The sequence below is a fragment of the Diceros bicornis genome, chromosome 10 (assembly GCF_020826845.1).
Source record: "Diceros bicornis minor isolate mBicDic1 chromosome 10, mDicBic1.mat.cur, whole genome shotgun sequence".
NCBI classification, from domain to species: domain Eukaryota; kingdom Metazoa; phylum Chordata; class Mammalia; order Perissodactyla; family Rhinocerotidae; genus Diceros; species Diceros bicornis.
Genome location: NC_080749.1, coordinates 50,915,509 through 50,935,027, shown reverse-complemented (window position 1 = coordinate 50,935,027; position 19,519 = coordinate 50,915,509). Strand labels below are relative to the sequence as shown.

Sequence of the window (19,519 nt, the reverse complement as noted above, 5' to 3'; positions counted from 1 at the left end):
GAATTATTGGGGAAAAGGAACCCCCAAAGTTAACAGTTTTGGGAATCTTGTTTTTTGCTACCGCCAGTTTGAGAGTAGATGAGAGAGCTACAATGAAATTGAGAGGGCCAGTGCAGCCGGATGTAGATGTATACAGTAGCAACCGGTAGTGATTATTCTATTTCACCTACAGGGCTCAAAGTGGCTTCACGTGTCTTGGATAATTATACATTTCTAATTGAGATTTAACCTTGTGTCTTTTTTCCTCCAGTTAGAAATCCATGTGGAGATAACAATGGGGGCTGTGAACAGGTCTGTGTCCTCAGCCACAGAACAGATAACGATGGTTTGGGTTACCGCTGCAAGTGCACACTCGGCTTCGACCTGGATGCGGATGACCGCCACTGCGTTGGTAAGAAAGCGGTTTTGGGCTGACTTTCTGGCAGGCAGCACAGGGGTATGTGCTGCTCTTGGCCTGGGCCAGCTCCCTGTCATACTTCTTCACTGTGAATAAGCTTTCGGTAGCCCACCAGGTGCCTTCCTCAGTAGGCGCCACTCCCTCCCTTTATGCGCAGAACTGTGTTTGAAGACGTAAATTTCTGTCCTTTGGGACTTTAATTCCACATCTAGAGTTTCCTTGGTCTCCCCTTCCCCTTTGTCTCCTTCCTGAAATCTTTGTCTCCTTTTTATAACTATGTTCTTGAAATTCCACAGGATTTTGTTTTGAGTTCTTTTCTCTGCTATGTTTACTTTTTCCACTTTAGATGTTAGCCTTAACTTTAATGGGAAGCCCTTCCCATCACTTTTATTGACCATTCCTGAATTGCCACTTTTGCCCCTTTGAGTCAGGTAATTAAATCTTGATCCCACCTGGCTTTATTGCTGTACTCCCAAGTAAACTCCTAAACACTGGCATGGCTCATTTCCTCATCTGGTTTATCAGTTTTCAGTTCAGATTTTCTCTTTATTTCTACCTTATGGTCCGGGTTTTGTTCTCACCTTCAACACTTCCCTTCCTCCTTTTTGGTTGCCTACACATCTACTCATAATTAAGCTAATGCCTCAGGCTTAGCTGGTGATGAAATGCACTCCTACAATATTTGTTTCTCTTATTTTCACACTGACAACTCTCCTTTTTAATGCTTTTGACAAATTCTTGCTCCCCAGATGGTGCTGCTTCTGGCTTAGTATGTAAATTCTCTTATTCTAACTCAGATGAATTTGTTAACTTTGTAGGTAATCCTGGATTCAGATAAAAGTTACCCTCATTTAAAAAATCATGTGTTTCTATTATATCAACACTACATTGTCTAATAATTTTGCTTTTAATCTCCTTCTGTAATTTTTATCTTTGTCTTGGGTATACCTCCTTCATCTCTCTCTTTTCGATTTCCTGACATACTGTCACTCTCTTTTTCTTTGATTTTAAACATCACTCCTTCTTTCCTATTTCCTTCCTTCTTTCCCTTCTTTATTTCTTCCTAAATAATTTACCTGGTTGCTGTTAATTCTTCTCTTTTAGTGGTCTCAATACCTCAAAAACTGCAGTAGCATTCTTGGTATAGATCTCTATACAAAAGTTAATCCAACTTGAGAGTTTTGATGAAATTGCTATGTAGTTTGGTTAATACTGCTTTAGAAGTTAAGCATATGGACACTCTCTTTTGTATAAATAAGTCTTAAGGATAAATTTCTCAGGAAGAAGTAAGATTGTAATACTTGTATTGCTTTCATAGCTGTTTATCTTTTTCCTCTCGCATTATTTCTAACTATGTTTTCCACAGATTTATTTTTTATGTTTATTTCAGAATTACATTTTGGAATTATCAAATGTGCCTTATGGATGTATAAGTAATTTCTCTCGAATTCAGAGAGAGCAGGAATCATGCTGTGGCTGATTGTGCTGTATACTTTTCCCCACAGCTGTTAAGCAATTCCTGATCTTTTCATCTGAAGTGGCTGTCCGTGGCATCCCGTTCACAGTCTCTACCCAGGAAGATGTCATGGTTCCAGTGACAGGAAATCCTTCTTTCTTTGTTGGGATTGATTTTGATGCCCAGGAGAACACTATCTTTTTTTCAGATACATCAAGAGACATGATTTTTAAGCAGAAGATCGATGGCACAGGTGAGAATGGGTTTTAGAAATTTTTTTGCTTGTTTTGTCCGTTCTCAATAAAAATACTAATAATTTGCTCAGTAAAACTTTGTATTCACTTCGTAAGCAGAGTCCTTTACTAAGCTTGCTAAATATTTTTAGATCAGGAAAAGAAATCTATTGCTTTTCTTATGAATTAAGTTAAAGCAAACACTTTTCCTTTATTTTCAAAATAAGTTATAAATGAGAGTGCATTTTTTTATTTATTTTTTATTTTTATTTATTTATTTTTTCTCCCCTCAAAGCCGCAGTAGATAGTTGTATGTCATAGCTGCACATCCTTCTAGTTGCTGTGTGTGGGACGCGGCCTCAGCATGGCCAGAGAAGCGGTGTGTCAGTGTGCACCCGGGATCTGAACCCGGGCCGCCAGCAGCAGAGCACGCGCACTTAACTGCTAAGCCATGGGGCTGGCCCAATGAGAGTGCATTTTTAACAGTGACAAATATTAACATAAAAGGAGTCAATGCTCAACAAAAGGAGTGTCAAGTGTATGAAAGCCATTGATGGATTAATTGACTAGAGGCTGTTCCTCATATTCAAGGAACCGGATTGATCCAATGGGATGACCTCTCTTTAGGGATGCTGGACTACCTAAATGCTGGGCTTGGAATAATAATAATTTTTTAAAAGACATGAATTATATGTAAACATGGATTGACTGTAAGTTTTTGATTGATTGGAATTCTGTTAAAATCTTCATAATAATCATGGAAAAACAAATTATGGTCAGTCACACTTTACCATTGGGTACTTTATTGGATCATGGCATGATCCTGTACTCTGATTTTACAACCCACTAATGGATTCAAACCTGCAGTTTGAAAAAATTGGCAGCCAATATAACACAGCAACTAAGAGGGCCAGCTCAGGAGCTAGACTGCCAGTATTGAATCCTAGCTTCTCACATTTCCTAGCTATGTAATCTTGGGGAAGTTACCTAATTTCTTTATACTTCAGGTTCCTAAATTTGAAAAATAGGAATAATAATAAAAGTACTACATAGCTCATAATGTTCTTGGAAGAATTTTAGGTTAATACACGTGAAACACCTGGAATAATGCCTGGAAAATAGTAACTCTTCAGTAAATGTTAGCTATTATTATAGCTGTTATCAATGAAAAACCATATTACCCTGCTCCTCCCTGCTCCCAGCCCACTCTCCAGGGATAATTGCTTGCCATTCTTTTAGCTGTTTCTTCTATTATGTGTCTCCATATTTCTAAATACTTTGTTTATAGTACTTTTTCTTGATTTGTCATGTTAGACATTTATTTCCTTGTTATAGGTAAAGATTTAGCTCTCTTATTCCTCTCCTCCAACTTCCCTCCCCTCATTCTCCCTAAAAAGCTGGATTGTAATTTTTTATTAAATTAATAGTAGGTGTATATATTATAAACATGATATAAATATAAATATTGTTTACTGCTAAGCCAAATAGTATTCTTTGATGACATTTCTTGAGCAATTTTTGATTTGCTTCTGGAGTTAATAATTGCCCCATCTTCATTTGCTTAGTTTTCTCTATAACTATTATATATTTTCCCCAAATGCTCCAACAGATCTTTCAAATGCCTATCTTCTATCTTTCTATCTATCGATCTATCGACCTTTCTATCATCTGTCAAATGCAAATGATCTATAATTTCTTTCCCCTCTGGAGACTTCTATCTCCTGTTCCAGTTGGGACTCATTTCTTTCTGGATTCTGGTGCACAGCTCTTGTCTTTTGACTTCCCTTTGCCACTTCTCTGTGCTGGATCTTCTCTTTCTGGCAGTTTATTTCTCTTTCCAGATTTATTTCCTCATTTTGCCAAAACACATTATATAGTACCCTCCTAAGAAGAATGAGTAGGAGGGAATATTTTTTGAGTCTTTGAATGTCTGAAAGTGTTTTTTATTTTTTTTTTTATGATTTTATTTATTTATTTTTCCCCCAAAGCCCCAGTAGATAGTTGTATGTCATAGCTGCACATCCTTCTAGTTGCTGTATGTGGGACGCGGCCCCAGCATGGCCGGAGAAGCGGTGCGTCGGTGCGTGCCCGGGATCCGAACCGGGGCCACCAGCAGCGGAGCGTGCGCACTTAACCGCTAAGCCACCGGGCCGGCTCTGAAAGTATTTTTATTTTGCCCTCCCTCTTGACCGTTTGCTGGGTATAGGATGAAAATAATTTTACCTCGGAAATTTGAAGACATTGCTCCACTGTCTTCTAGTATCCAGTGTTGAGAGTCCTACGCCATTTGGAGTACCATTTCAATGTATATGACTTTTTTTTTTTGGTTGCTATTGTTGTTTTGTTTTCATTCCTTTCTGGAAACTTTTAGAATCTTTTTGTTATCCCTTTAATCTTGAGGTTTATGTCCTTCTATTCTGGGAAATTTTCTTGCCTCTGTTTTTTCTATTCTCTCTGTTTGTAATTCTTTTTTTTTTTTGCAGGGGAAGATTTGCCCTAAGCTAGTATCTGTTGCCAGTCTTCCTCCTTTTTCCTTCCCTTTTCCGCCTGAAAGCCCCAGTACATAGTTGTGTATAGTTATAAGTTTTTTCTGGTTCTATGTGAGCTGTCGCCACAGCGTGGCTACTGACTGATGAGTGGTGTGGTTCTGCGCCCAGGAACCAAACCCTGGGCCGCTGAAGTGGAGCACACCAAACTTTAACTGCTAGGCCATCAGGCTTGGCTCATCTCTTTCTGTAATTCTTAATAGTAAAATGTTAGATTAATCACCTATGTTTTTCTTATCTTTTCTTGCCTGGTTTTCATTTCTATCATTTTGTTCTACTTTCTGTGAGATTTTTTGGTATTTTAGTTTTCAGTGTTTCTTTTTTTTTTTTTTAAAGATTTTATTTATTTATTTATTTTCCCCCAAAGCCCCAGTAGATAGTTGTATGTCATAGCTGCACATCCCTCCAGTTGCTGCATGTGGGACGCGGCCCCAGCACGGCCGGAGAAGCGGTGCGCCAGTGTGCACCCGGGATCCGAACCCAGGCCGCCAGCAGCGGAGCGCGTGCACCCAACCGCCAAGCCACAGGGCCGGCCCTCAGTGTTTCTATTGAATTTTTTATTTCATTTGTACGATATTCAGTTTTGAAGAGCTCATTCTGGTTCTTTGATTATTTCTTTTTTCATAAAACCTGTTCTTGCTTCATAAATTCAATATCTTCTTATTTCTATGAAGATATAAATTACATTAAAAAATTAATCTTCCTCTGTTTCCATTTTCTTTGGGTTTCTTTTTCCTTTTGGTTTGTTTTCAACTTTCTTTTTCATGGAGGAAGATTTCTTCAAATTTCTGTGGCCCTTGTTTGATATTAAGGGCAAAGCTATAGAAAGCTGGCCAGAAAGTCTGTAGATATGGATGGGTCTCATCAGTTGGTGAACTTCAGGTGATGAGGCAGCCTTTTCATTGGGGAGCTCCCAACGTCATTATTAGTAAATCTTTTCTGGAGATAGTCAATTTCTCCTTAGTAGATGCTTCCATTCTGCTTCTTGGGGTGGGGAGTAAGAGAGGAATAGTTGATTGTCTGTGTCTGGAAGCAGTACAGAGGACAGGGAGAATCCTTCAGTTCAGTATTCACATAATCCCGCTGTACTCAGTTCTGTGTCTGTTCCAGCCCTGTGTTGTGCATTGTACTATGAACCCACAGCTTCTCTGCTTCAGTTCCTCTAGAAAAGAAAATCTCTGGTTTGTTAGAGAAGGTAGATGGAGGGGAGTGGCAGAGATGCTCAGGGTCTGGGAGGGACCTGGGGGGGTCTAATCTCTGCTGATGCCAACTTTTTAAAAAATAATTTTATTTATTTATTTATTTTCCCCCCAAAGCCCCAGTATAGATAGTTATATGTCATAGCTGCACATCCTTCTGGTTGCTGTATGTGGGACATGGCCTCAGCATGGCTGGAGAAGTGGTGCGTGGGTGCGCGCCCGGGATCCGAACCGGGCCGCCGGCAGCGGAGTGCGCGCACTCAACCGCCAAGCCACGGGGCCTGCTGATACCAACTTTTAACTAAATCCCTTAGTTCCTTGCCCCTGGCTTTTGCAGAGCCTGGTGCCTTTGAATGCAAGTATGCTGAGGCTTCTGCATGTGAGGGTGTGGGTTTCCCTTCTGCTGGCACTTAGTTTGTAGCTTTCTCCCCTGCCAACCCCAGCAAGTTACCACTTCTCCAATCCCTTTCTCTTCCAAACTTTGTGGAAATCTCTCATCTGCTATTCTTTTACTGTCATTTTAATAGAGTTTGGAAGGAAGAAGAGTTAAACACATGTGGTCAATCTGCTACTTTGAACCAGAATGCATCTTTTCTGAGGACTAGCATTAGGTCTGCTGAGCTTGGAGACCTCCAATCAATCTTAGCTCTCACAAAAGGCAGTACCGGGTTTTTAAGCCACATGCAGGCTAAGTCTCCTCTGGGCGCCTCCACAGGTCAGCTTCCTTCTGCTTTGGCGATGGAATTCTCATCATGTTTTTTATTTTTTTTTATTTTATTTTTTTATTTTTTTTCTTTATTTATTTTTATTTTTTTATTTTTTTCTTTCTTTATTTTTATTTTTTTATTTTTATTTTTCCCCCAAAGCCCCAGTAGATAGTTGTATGTCATAGCTGCACATCCTTCTAGTTGCTGTATGTGGGACGCGGCCTCAGCATGGCCGGAGAAGCGGTGCGTTGGGTGCGCGCCCGGGATCCGAACCCCAGCCACCAGCAGCGGAGCGTGCACACCTAACCGCTAAGCCATGGGGCCGGCCCCTCTCATCATGTTTTTTAAAAAATCGACTGCAAGTCCACATGCTGAGCAAGTTGCCTTTTAAAATATTCTTATAGTCAATGGTTAAACTCTACACTTTGGTGAGGGAGATATTACATTGCTCTGTTTTTCGAAGGAGAAGATTATCAATCAGTACATGTGCAGAAAATGAGTTGTCAGAAATCAAATTAAAATCAAGATGGGCTGAACGAAGCCCTCAGGGAACTTGCTCCATCCCTTCTCTTCTCCAGCTTCTCTGTTTCTCCTGACTTTTCCCCATCAGATACGCTCAAATCTCTCCCATCCTAAAAAACTTTCAACCCACCCTCCACTCTAGGTTCTTCTCTAGTTACAGCCCTCTCTCCTTAATTTCATGGGCAAGCATCTTCAAAGATGCGTCAACACTTTCCTGTCCCCTCTTCCACATTCTCACTTATTCCTCACCTCAACGCAATCGTGCCCACTACGTCACTTGAAGCACTTCTCATCCCGGTCACCTCCAATCTCTTTGTTATAAACTTTTAGTCCTTATCTTTGGCACTTTGATCATCTTCCTTAAAAGCTTTCTTCCATGACAACACTGTCCTCTGGATTTACTTCTATTTCTTGACCTTTCTTTCTAGTGTTCCTTAGAGGTCTTTCCTTCTTTGCCTGTCCTATACATTAACTGTGATCTCTAGTGTTCAACATTGGTCCTCTTTTCTTATTCTGCACAGTTTTGCACCTTCCGTGTCTTTGGTTATCATCTATGTAGCAATTATAAATCAGTGTGGGGAGACTTAAGGTAGGGCATTTCCTGAATGTTTTTCCTCCTAACGTGGGGAATGAGAGAAAGGTCAGGGAAGGCTTCTTGAAGGTGATGATAAAAATCTCCATCCAAGTTCTCTCTCTGAGGTTCAGGCCCATAGTGCAAACTGCTCTTTGGATAACTCACCTGGATATCCCACAACCACCTCAAAACCAATAGGTCTAAATGGATACCTTTATGCTGTTTCTCACAGACCTCTTCCCTTAGGGGAAGAGCACGACCACTCACTTCTTCCCCCTCTCCACCAAATCTCCTCCAGAAATCTGGTGGTCACCTGAACTTCTCCCTCTCTTTTAGCCTCTATCACTAACTCATTAACCTCCAGCCATGCTCTGGAACATGTGGAATTCTTAATGTCTCTCCTTCTCACTCTCCTATAGCTCCCAATTTACTGCTTCCTTTGAAAAACCTCTCCATGCCTCCTTACCATATGCTCCATTCAGAATCTGTGTTCTCATACCATCCTGTGCAGACCTCCATTACAGCACCCATTACTCTTTTATTTTTGCTTCCTGACCTAATTACCTGCTCTTCTCCTTCCCACTTTATTATAAATACCTCGAAGGCAGTGTCCACACTGCTTCACTTCTCTATGACTCAGTTTCCTCGTTGGAAAAAAGGGATAATAATAATACCTACTTGTTGAGAGGATGGATGAATCCATGTAAAGTACTTGGGCCAGTTTCTGGCTTATAGTAAGTGCTCAATATAAGCTATTATTATTAATACTATTAGCAATATTATGTTTCCTAAATATATAGTGTGGTATGTAGCACATAGAAGACTTTATTTTTACAATTTGCTGAACAAATGACTGGAAAAAGCACTAGGATTGTTTTTCTTACTTCAAAAGAAAGAGGTCTGATTGTATACTCTGATTCAGATTTTCTTTAGTGAAAAAAAAAAGAGAAGGAAAGGCATAAAAGTTTCATAAAGAGGAAAGTAGTCTTTATTCTCCTGTACCCAGTTCTGATTTTCTTTCTAGTATCTTTGCTGGTCTTTTCTAAACTTGGCAACTTTGTGGCTATGAAAGACTGTTGATGAGAGGGTTGGGCTGTAATACCTCAGAGATACCCCCTAGTCGTACCTGGCGGTGTCAGCTTATCAGAGCTGTCTGTGGGTGGTGTTTGTGAGTATGTGAACTCAGGTATCTTTTCTTCAGATGTTCTGCAATGAGAAATTTTTTCTGGAAGGGTGAACATGGGAGTAAATCCAGGCCATACCACTCCTGGTTCTATTTATCAGAATTATATCTATTCTTTGAGATCCAAACTTTTGGGAATGGATAGATTCTAGGTTTATCTCACATTGTTGCTCAGCAGTTCACAGTTGTTTTATTTTTTAAAGAATTCCACATATATTACTGAAATATGCTCTAACTCTGGCACAAAATTTATTTAATTTTTTAAAACGCTCTGTTGCGTGAGAATGTCTCATAATGAAGTTTTTCTTTTTCTCGCTCTCTTTTTTTTTTTTTGTGAGGAAGTGTAGTCCCGAGCTAACATCTGATGCCAATTCTCCTCTTTTTGCTGAGGAAGATCGGCCCTGGGCTAACGTCCATGTCCATCTTCCTCTTCTTTATATGGGACGCCATCACGGCATGGCTTGACAAGTGGTGCGTCCGTGCGCGCCTGGGATCTTAACCTGTGAACCCCGGGCCACCGAAGTGGAGCGCACGTACTTAACCTCTACGCCACCTGGCCGACCCTGACACAAAATTTAAATATGTAGTAGTAGAAAAATGTATGTCTTATTAAATAAGCTTAATTTAAACCATGTCCATGTTTTAATTTACAGGAAGAGAAATTGTCACAGCTTACATGGTGGAAAGTGTTGAAAGTTTGACTTTTGACTGGATTTCAAAGAATCTCTATTGGACAGAGGCTTCTTACAGGAGTATCAGTGTCATGAAGCTAGCTGATAAATCGAGGCGTGAAATAATCAAGAATTTAAATAACCCACGATCAATTGTAGTTCATCCTATTGCTGGGTGAGTGTGTTCATGTTTTCCTAAGAGCTTGAAACTATATGTCTTTCAAAGTTATTGAAAAGCGATGCCACAGGGATTTGGCAAGTTTAGCAAATATAGGATTGAACTATACAAATTAAAATCACCTTAAATATTTATCCCTTTAGTGTAAGCTTAAGTAATCACTTTATTTCCTTCAAAAAATTTTCTCCTTAGTTTCAGCTTTCCCAGTCTTCACTGGGTGTGGTTTTTTCACAGTCGGAGAGGACCAAACAATGTGATACAGATTTGGTAGTGAAGGAACGAATATGCAGCAGAATTATCAGGAAAGACTCAAATTCTTTCCTTCCTTTAAGGCATTGGTATAAAGCTTAGCAAAACTTGTTCAGTAGTTTTCAGAATAAAAAGTCTTTCAGACAATAGACAAAGTTTTCTGTTTAACTGTTCCATAATTAGTAGTGTCGAACAAGAAAAGACAGAACAGTTTACACTGTTCCTTTTAGGTTCTTTCCTTCCTTATTTAAATATGTTTAAATAATAATAGCTAATATGTTTGTTTAGAACAAGTCTGAGCTTGGTATTTGTATTTGAATGGAATAATAAAAAAAAAAAAGGTGACTGGTGATTCTCTAAAGCCTAATGCACTGCGGGCACATAGCAAGCACTTTACAGATATAATCTCGTCTAATCCAAAATCTAGTTTGTGAGCGAGATATAAATAATATCTGTTTTAGAGATAATGAATCTGAGGCTCAGAAAGATAAAGTAACTTGTCCAAGGATCCACAGCTATTAAGCAACAGTTAGTATTCAAATTCCAGGCCTGTCTGACTGCAACGCCTGTGTATCTAACAACTTTGTATGCTGCCTCTAGAGTGTTTATGTTATATTTTATTTTTCTCCTTGTGAAATAATATAAGAAAGATTTTTAAACTGATATTATTGATAAGAAATTTTATTACTGTATAGAGAGTTAAAACAGTTGATTTTGTAATGAATTTATCTTAAACTAAATCTTTGGGATTTGGTTTTAAAAAGTCTTTAAATTCCTTTCTTAATGACTCCTTCATTTAAAGTAATATAAAGTCACATTTCAGAAAGTTACCATTTGGAAAAGACTAATTTTAGTTCCTAAGGCTCATATGAAAGAGAAAAGTTTTATTTTTTCCCTACACTTATCATTTTGTCACTCCTCAGAATAAAAAGGATGCCTCGGGTAAGATACTGTTTAAGAGTTACGTTGATTTGGATGCATTCTTCATCAAGGATGTAATGCTTTTTTGCAAATTTATCAATTCCTTGTGGAAGATGAATAAAGAGCAATCTAGTGGATCCTGTATGATTAATCCAGAGAGAAAGGGAGAGATTAAAATCTGTTTTCTTGCTCATAGTTTATTTTTTCATTTGAACAACATGGAGTATTTAAAATGTAACCAGAATTGTGTCTTTTTAAAGAATCAACTTGGTGACATTAGTTTTAGGTCCTAAGTTCAGCACAGTGGTTCTCTGGTCTAGATGCCCATTTTAATGCCATTTGTATTTATTACTTTGGTTATATGTTGATAACTGAACTTTTAATTAAAAATTAGATCAGTTGTATGCTAAATCTCCTTAAAAAGCAGATTTTTTTTTCTATATAAGCCAAAAATCATATACAGAAAATGAAATTAGTTGCAGCAAGTCTCTGGAGAATATGTGTTTGTGCTAAATCTCTCTAATTCACGTAGTTTGTCCCAGTATTAACGTCTTTGATTTATTACCTCTTTTCCTAGGTATATATTCTTTACTGATTGGTACCGTCCCGCTAAAATTCTGAGAGCGTGGAGTGATGGATCTAACCTTGTACCTATAGTAAACACTACTCTTGGATGGCCCAATGGGTTGGCCATTGATTGGGGGTAAGTAGAAGTCATCCTGAATTATTGAGTTCCCACTTACTGTGGAACACATGAGGCAATATGTGGAAATATGACGGAATGAGGAAACTGGTATTACTTGCCCTCAGATATTTTTACGTCATTGATTGGCAGGGGGAGAAGGATGTAGAATGATATAAGAACACAAAGAACACAAACATAGTTGGCTAGCTTCTGCTGGGATGAAAACTAATGCATTCATGAATATTCTGAGGAAATTGCTAGAGGAAGCAGAATGGTAGGACCTTGTGAAAGGTCAAGATGGAGGAGGCAAGATCCAAATTCCATTAGAAGTAGGATAGGGATAGAGGAAGTACAGGTCATGTGTAATTTTTACAGGGGGCATCTTGAGAATAGAAAATCTTTGGTGTCCATTAACCAACAAATGTATATTTGCCTGTATGCACTCTGGGAGAATTTTTGAAGTGTAAGATATAGTTCTCAAGAAATTGATGATCTATCTAGGAATATAGGAAAAGGTAAGGGGATAGATAAGCTTACAGATGTAAGGAAGAAATGTATTTAACCTTTTAATCTAGATCACTACCAATATTTTTCTTAACTTGTTGATTTAACAAGGAGAAAAGTAAAATTCCTAACTCGAAGATAACAACATTTCAAGTTTTCTAAGACAATTAATTGAAAATCACTTCATGAAAGCAGCTGTATCTTTCTGGAGGTCATAAAACTTTTAAATTTTTAATGAGTATAATTTGGGTTTTAAAAACTTTGTTTAATGAAGGTATCATTGAACATACTGTTTTTGAATGCCCTCAGTATAAACTGTACTTTGCTAGTTTCTGAATAACAGATAACTAAGTATTTTATTATTTTAGTGCTTTACGATTGTACTGGGTAGATGCCTTTTTTGATAAAATTGAGCACAGCACCTTTGATGGTACAGATAGGAGAGTCCTGGACCATATACAGCAGATGACACATCCATTTGGACTTACTGTCTTTGAAGGTATGTTTTGAAGCAATAACAGTGTGTGTTGTTTTATACTTTGCAAGTTGTAACAGTACATTCATCCTCATTTGACAGTCTCATATTTCTGGAAAAGCTAGTCACTTTAGAATACAAAAAATTAAAACGGTGCTATTGTGTATAGACAGAGCATTTGGTTTGTTGACTGAATATTTCACTTTTAGAGTGAAATATTTTTTTTTTAGACATTTTAAAATAATAATATTGACAACTTATAAGGGTATAGCACTTTGTAGATTACACGTATTCTACAATTTAAAATCCCAAGTACTCTGTTATATAAATATCACAGGAAGAAATGGTAAATTACTGCCTTCATCATTTTCAAGAATAAAACAGCAAGACTTATTTGTAGTAAATATTGTAGCATTTTGTTCTCTGATGTTTGCAAGAACCTGATTAGAATTTTGTGGAAAAACTATTATACATATTCATCAACCATATACTCACCAAATGTCTCTGAAGCTTACTAGTCACAATGTTGGGTAACTGACATCATCTTTGTTATATAGAAATGTTAGACTATGGCTTATGAATATTTGCAAGACATAGTTGTTTTTTCATCAATCTTTCCAAAAAATTTCATATTACTAGTGAAGATTGCTGGGAGCATAGAATTCTGGGAAACTACAGCAATAATGATCACACCAATGTATCAGTTTTCCTTCTCCCAACTCCCCTCTTGAGTGTAGGCATGCTGTTGTTAGTTGAGTTACTGGGATTAAGAATGTAGTTTGGCACCATGCAACAGGTAGTTTGTTTACTCATGAAAACAGGGTTTCTGTGAATGATTGTATATCTTGTGCACGGCACAAAAGTGCCAGGCCCCAGTTCTCCTTGACAAACCATAATTATTCCAGTTAGAGGAGTGCCATTTTGTGATCCACCAAAGGCCCTATGCATATGATAGTTGTGTCCCTGGTTGAAACCTCATACTCTGAATAATTAGCACAGTGCTTTAAAAAACTATAAATCAAAGACTTGCTCACATGCATATAGCATGGAATGAATAGCTAGTAAATATATTGCATATTTCATCCTGCTGTCTGTTTATCTGTGGAGGAGTGCCTGGTATTTAAAAATATTTTAAAAATGCTCTTGTGAGGTTTTTGATGAGTCAATTATGCTCACAACCCGCCCCCCCCTTCATTCACTCCCTTTTCACTAATGATGTCAGATACATACTATTTGCTGTCACATTGGAACATTATAAGAATGTTAAATTTTCTCTGCTCTTTGCTGGAATGTTTTGGGATTGAATAAAAATGCAGTTTCAGTATCTTTTGATTTCATCAGTATGAAAAACATTTGAGTGCATATCCATGAAAACAAAACAACATTCCCAAAATAATAATAATAATAATTAGTTTCTTTCAACATTGCCCATCATTGTGGATTTCTTATGGAAAGTTCTTTTATTGCACAGCAACATGGAAATTATGTATCTTTTTAATGAAAGGCTAAATCTGCTTGGCTGTCTACGTACCACACAGGACTAAAAGGGTTATTGAACTCCTTATCTATTTAAGTATAGTAAGATATCTTCATGAGTTGTGAGACTGAGATTGCCAGTCAGTCTAGAGAAGATTTAGTGAGTCCAATGACCGATTGGTCATTGATTAGATGATAGATAAGGAAAACTAGTCTAATGATAAAATTTGTGATATCTAAGGCATTTTCTGGTTAGTTGGAATTTTTAGTTAGTTAAGCTAATGTTAAAGAGATAATCTACTTTGATTCAATTCTTTCTTTTGAAAGCTCTGTATATGTTTTCTTTCTGCTTCAGTAGCTAGTATAAAGTGAACATGATTAAATTTTCAGCATTTAGAATCTTACATTGCCTCTATCTTACTATTTTGAGCTTCATGGAACATTGCTGTCGTTATAGGTGTAGGCACACTTCTGTGGATAATTTCACTGATTCTCAAACATATGCTGAAAGTCCCTTTTTGGACTAGATCTGTACCTTTCCTTCTCAACAGCTTCTTATTAAAGTTGAGTGTAAAAAATTTTTTTAATGTTCTAGTTAAGATGTGGGATATGGAATGTTTGACCTAGAAGAGAGCTTAAAAATGATTTAGTCTATTTCCCTAATTTTGCTAGAAAAATGAGCCCCCACACAGCTAAGTATTTGCCTAAGAGCACTCAGGAGGTTAGTGCTTTAGCTGGGATAAGAAGTCAGTCTTATGAGGCACCATTTAATGCTCTATAGATGAATCCTGAGATTTTTTTTATTTCTATTTTTACCCAGGTAAGTCTAAACCTAATTGCTATTAAATGCCATCACAGTACTCCATACATGCTTGCCTGAACCTGAACCCAAATATTATTAAATATATAGGCTTCTAAAGAGTCATTTCTAGAAAGTAATAAGTCATGGAAAATGATCACAGAAACATATTACAGATATTTATGGAAGAAGCTTCTCACATTTGCAAGAAGCATTACAAATCAATTGCATTTTCCCAAGTGATTTAAAAGTGAGCTGTGATGAAAATACTAATCACTTGTGTTTCTTCATAGATTATGTATTTTTTACTGACTGGAGATTGGGTGCTATTATTCGAGTCAGGAAAACGGATGGTAGAGACAGGACAGTTATCCGAAGGGGCATCAGTAATATAATGCACGTGAAATCGTATGATGCTAACACCCAGATTGGTGAGTGCGATTCCCAAGTTCTTTTATATGGATGTATTTATTTAATTTGGTGGCTCCTTTTCTCCTTAAAGTACTTATTACTTAATATAGCTCCTGATAATTTTATATTCCTGTCACCCAGGTAGTTTAAGACTTAAAATTTTTGTTCAACTCTGCTAACTCTGAAAGTGTTGTTGGGAAAAACACATTTTAGCACTTCTCCATATTTAAATTGAAAGTTATATTTGGCATGTTGATTTCCAAGAGGAAGCTACATTTTAGTATTGCGTCTGAAAAATGTTGTTTTCCTTCATACACCAAACCTGTGATCAACCTAATGTAAATGTGCATAACTCACCATCTCAGGGCATTGCCTTTTCAGGTTCTAACTACTGTAATCGACCCACCCATCCGAATGGCGACTGCAGCCACTTCTGCTTCCCAGTGCCAAATTTCCAGCGGGTGTGTGGTTGCCCCTATGGAATGAGCCTGACTTCTAATCATGTGACATGTGTGGAAGACCCATCCCATGAACCTCCCACAGAGCGATGTGGCTCTTTTTCTTTTACCTGTAACAATGGCAGATGTGTGCCTAGTCACTACCGCTGTGATGGAATTGATGACTGTCATGATAACAGTGATGAGGATCAATGTGGCACATTTAGTAAGTAGCTTACACACTGGAGATACTTCCTGGGATGACTAGAACAGAGAGAGGTGGGCTTTTAAAAAAAAAAAAAAAACTTGGGTTATCTCTATGGGAAAAAATATCTTTTAAAATTTCAGATGATTTCTAGCATTGATTTGGACTATCTTAAATAAAAATTTCTTTCTGACATTGGCTGTTTGGACCAATGCAGTCATTACATCTTGGCAAGCTCCTCAAAAAGTCAAATCAAAATAAACTGTAGATAATCTTTAGTATCTGAGAGAAGAGTATCACAGAATAGATTGTTGTAGTAATAGCTTTTGAAAATCTCATGGGCTATATTCCATTTTTCCTCCTTTGGTATAAAATGAATGAAGGGTTAAATGGTGGTTTTAACCTTTACATTCCTCTTTTGATGGTAATCCAGGCCATAAAGTTTGGAGCTTAGTCAATGCTACTGCAGAAGAAAAAAATATTCATAAATAATTAAATATTAAAATACATAAAGATATTTTATGTATTTTATATATTAAAATATATATATATTAATATATAAAAAATAAAAAATACATAAAGATAGAAGACAGTTGAAATCTCAGAAATCTCTATTAAATTGAGATTAATATTAATAATAACCCGTCTTTGTGAAGAGAAAGATGAGTGTCAGATTTGAAAATAAAATGCCGACTTCTACATTTTTTTGGAAATTTCTAAAATTTTCTTTCTTTTGAGTATTATCTTCCTGTTTCTAAAAGTGCAGATTTTTACCTGAATGTTTTATCTATTTGCGTTTTTCAAATGACAGATTTTCAAGGTTTCTGTAGACTGAGTTTGAAATTGTGCTTGGGGGAAGTACAGCTTAGGAGTAAGGGTGGGCCTTACCATCACACTAATGAGAGCTTGAATCTTGGGCAGATTCCTCAACTTCTAAAACCTCAATCTCCTCATCTGTAAAATGCAGATAACTTTATGTACATAACAGTATTCCTGGGAGGGTTAAGAGCGAAAAAAGTACATAAAGCACTTAGAATAGTGCCTGGTATATGATAATTGCTAAATGAATGTCAGCCAACAATGATGGTGATGATGATGATGAAATAACTCGCACATTTCTCCCTATTTTATATAATGCTCCCACTGAAAAAGGAGAAGAATTGGGCCTTTACAAGGTAAGAACTCAATTAAAAGGCTGTAAGAACAAATGTCTTCATGATCCATTTGTTTCTCTTGTAGATAATACCTGTTCACCTTCAGCGTTCACCTGTGGCCATGGAGGAGAGTGCATCCCTGCACACTGGCGCTGTGACAGACACTCTGATTGTGTGGATGGCAGTGATGAGCAGAACTGCCCCACCCAAGCACCCTCTTCCTGCCCTGCATCCTATTTCACCTGTGATAATAACCAGTGTATCTCAAGGAGCTGGCTCTGCGACACAGATAATGATTGTGAGGATGGATCTGATGAAAAGGATTGCAGTAAGTTTTGAACTGATTTCTCTTAATTAGTCAGCTTAGTAAATAGATTTGAACAATCAGTTGGGCTTGCACACTAGGGCTCACACAATTTTCATTATATCTTAGCCACTTCTATTCCATCTGTCAATCCCCATATCAATAGGCTGTAAGAGCAAAGACAGGGGAACTTAGAGTCCTCCTAAATATTGAGTTCTATGGAAGCAAAACAAAGATTGTCTCTGATGTCTAACATCCAGATAGAAAATGAAAAAAAAGATTCCTCAACTAACTATTCAGATATTTAAAACAAATTTTTTTTTTCCAAATCATGTAATCACATGCAGACATTTGGCTATTGGTTTTTCTTTTCATATTATACAGGCAAAAAGCAATGGAACAAAGAGGCACAGAACATTTAAATTTCCATTAATCTTACCCACCTGCTTTTCATCTTGCCAGTTCTGGTTTCCTCTATGTTGTTTGTTTCCACGTCTGCAATAATAGTTTAAGGTGGAGCAAAGTTCCCTGGACTAAGTTCTAGTCTTGGTTGCATGAGTAGGCAAGTCATTTTCCTTCTGGAATAGATGAGCTTTAAGATCCCTTCAAGCTTTCTCATTCTATGAGTCTATATTTAATACAACTTCATGTTGTAGATGGGGCAGCCATCACATCTGACTCTAAGGCTATATCTCTTGAGCAAGGTAGGCCCCTGGTTTTTAGAACTGTTCTGCTTAGACTTTGGATTAAATCCAGTTATGATCTGTCTATACACTGCTGCTACTGGGCATGTGGGTCATGCTGACCATGCTGCCTAGCAGCAATGGGCTCCATTGCTTAGCTTTGGTGTAGAGTCATGGGCTTAATAGCATTTATGAGGTGTAGTCCAGTCCAAGCTCATGATGCTCACTTTCTAAGTGTGTTCTATTTTTCAATGTGTAATCACAGTTTCTGACTCTGCCGTATAATCTTTTTATTCCTGTTTCCAAAAACTTTCCTAGCTTTGAGTGCTCTTGCTGGGCTGACTTTGGCAGTGTGGCTGATTTGAAGGAATTCTGAACACATGTACCACTGAGATAACTTATTATCTCCTTAGCTTTTTTCAGTTTGGCTCTGATACACATTGAACAAGAAATAAACTTGTTATTTGGTTTTGTTTTCGGATGATGCTAGCATTTACAGAGACATGCCTACCTAGTCAGTTTCGTTGCCCTGAGCATCGATGTATTGACCTATCTTTTGTCTGTGATGGTGACAAGGACTGTGTTGATGGATCTGATGAGCATGGTTGTGGTAAGTGGATTGCTTTATTTTTATTCATGTTTGTAAAAATCTCAATGTTTAGTCATTTTCTCCTTGAGCTAATTTCTAATGTTTTTCTCTTTCATTCTTAGTAATTAATTGTACTGCTTCTCAATTCAAATGTGCCAGTGAGGATCGGTGTATTAGCAATCTATATCGTTGTGACGGTGTTTTTGACTGCATTGACAGCTCTGATGAGATAAACTGTCGTAAGTACCATAAACCCAGCGTGTTTCAGGTAAAGGGATCATTTCATTTTCACTAGGATTGGTATTGCCACAAATTTTCTCTAACTCAAACTGGAGGGAAGACAACCTGAATTACAAAATATTGTCAAAAGAATGCAGTATTGAGCATGCAGTAAAGTTGACCAGGCATTACTAAATAATGATTTATAATATGTGAAACAAGTGATGGTATCAATGGGCACTCTCAAATAGTCTTTTAGGTAGGTTAAATATTTCTTAGATATTTTTGTTCTCACTATTAATTTTTCCTAGGACATTCCAAATTAGTGGGTTTCAAATTTTTGTGGCCCACCATAATAAAGATACTTTAATGGTTTCTTTTAAATCTCAATAGGGAGGTCAAATCACGGTATAGATATGGTATGGAGTGGTATTTGATATTGACTCTAATGAATTCATTTTTTTAGCTATTATTTATTGAAAATCTGCTAAGATGTTATACATGGTTTTTTGTCATTAGAGTCTGGTGAGACAAATTATAGAAAGTAAGAGACAATTAAAGCAAGGTAGACAGTTACAAGGACCTTATAAATGATACAGATAAAATTCTATGGAGGTTCATAGGATCAGAGGATTCAAGAAGGACTTCATGGGAATATAAATGATGTTTATATGTGATGAACCTATAATCTCCACAGGCTGGAGATCTATAATGGATACAATTTGTTATTGCCCACTTTTTG

At 37.3% G+C, this 19,519-nt stretch overlaps 1 protein-coding gene across 2 annotated transcripts in view; it reads left to right on the top strand.

The window, feature by feature from the left end:
* Positions 1–19,519, top strand: part of LRP2 (LDL receptor related protein 2) — a 203,622-nt gene that overhangs the window by 80,223 nt on the left and 103,880 nt on the right. The window contains exons 15-25 of one of the 2 annotated variants that reach the window (XM_058549200.1): positions 251–391; positions 1,903–2,106; positions 9,471–9,663; positions 11,414–11,539; positions 12,394–12,524; positions 15,069–15,206; positions 15,568–15,849; positions 17,068–17,310; positions 17,943–17,990; positions 18,460–18,579; positions 18,681–18,797. In XM_058549200.1, coding sequence (XP_058405183.1) covers positions 251–391; positions 1,903–2,106; positions 9,471–9,663; positions 11,414–11,539; positions 12,394–12,524; positions 15,069–15,206; positions 15,568–15,849; positions 17,068–17,310; positions 17,943–17,990; positions 18,460–18,579; positions 18,681–18,797 — 1,743 coding nt within the window. The remainder of the gene's footprint in view (positions 1–250; positions 392–1,902; positions 2,107–9,470; positions 9,664–11,413; positions 11,540–12,393; positions 12,525–15,068; positions 15,207–15,567; positions 15,850–17,067; positions 17,311–17,942; positions 17,991–18,459; positions 18,580–18,680; positions 18,798–19,519) is intronic. The other variant, XM_058549201.1, reaches the window with a different exon arrangement.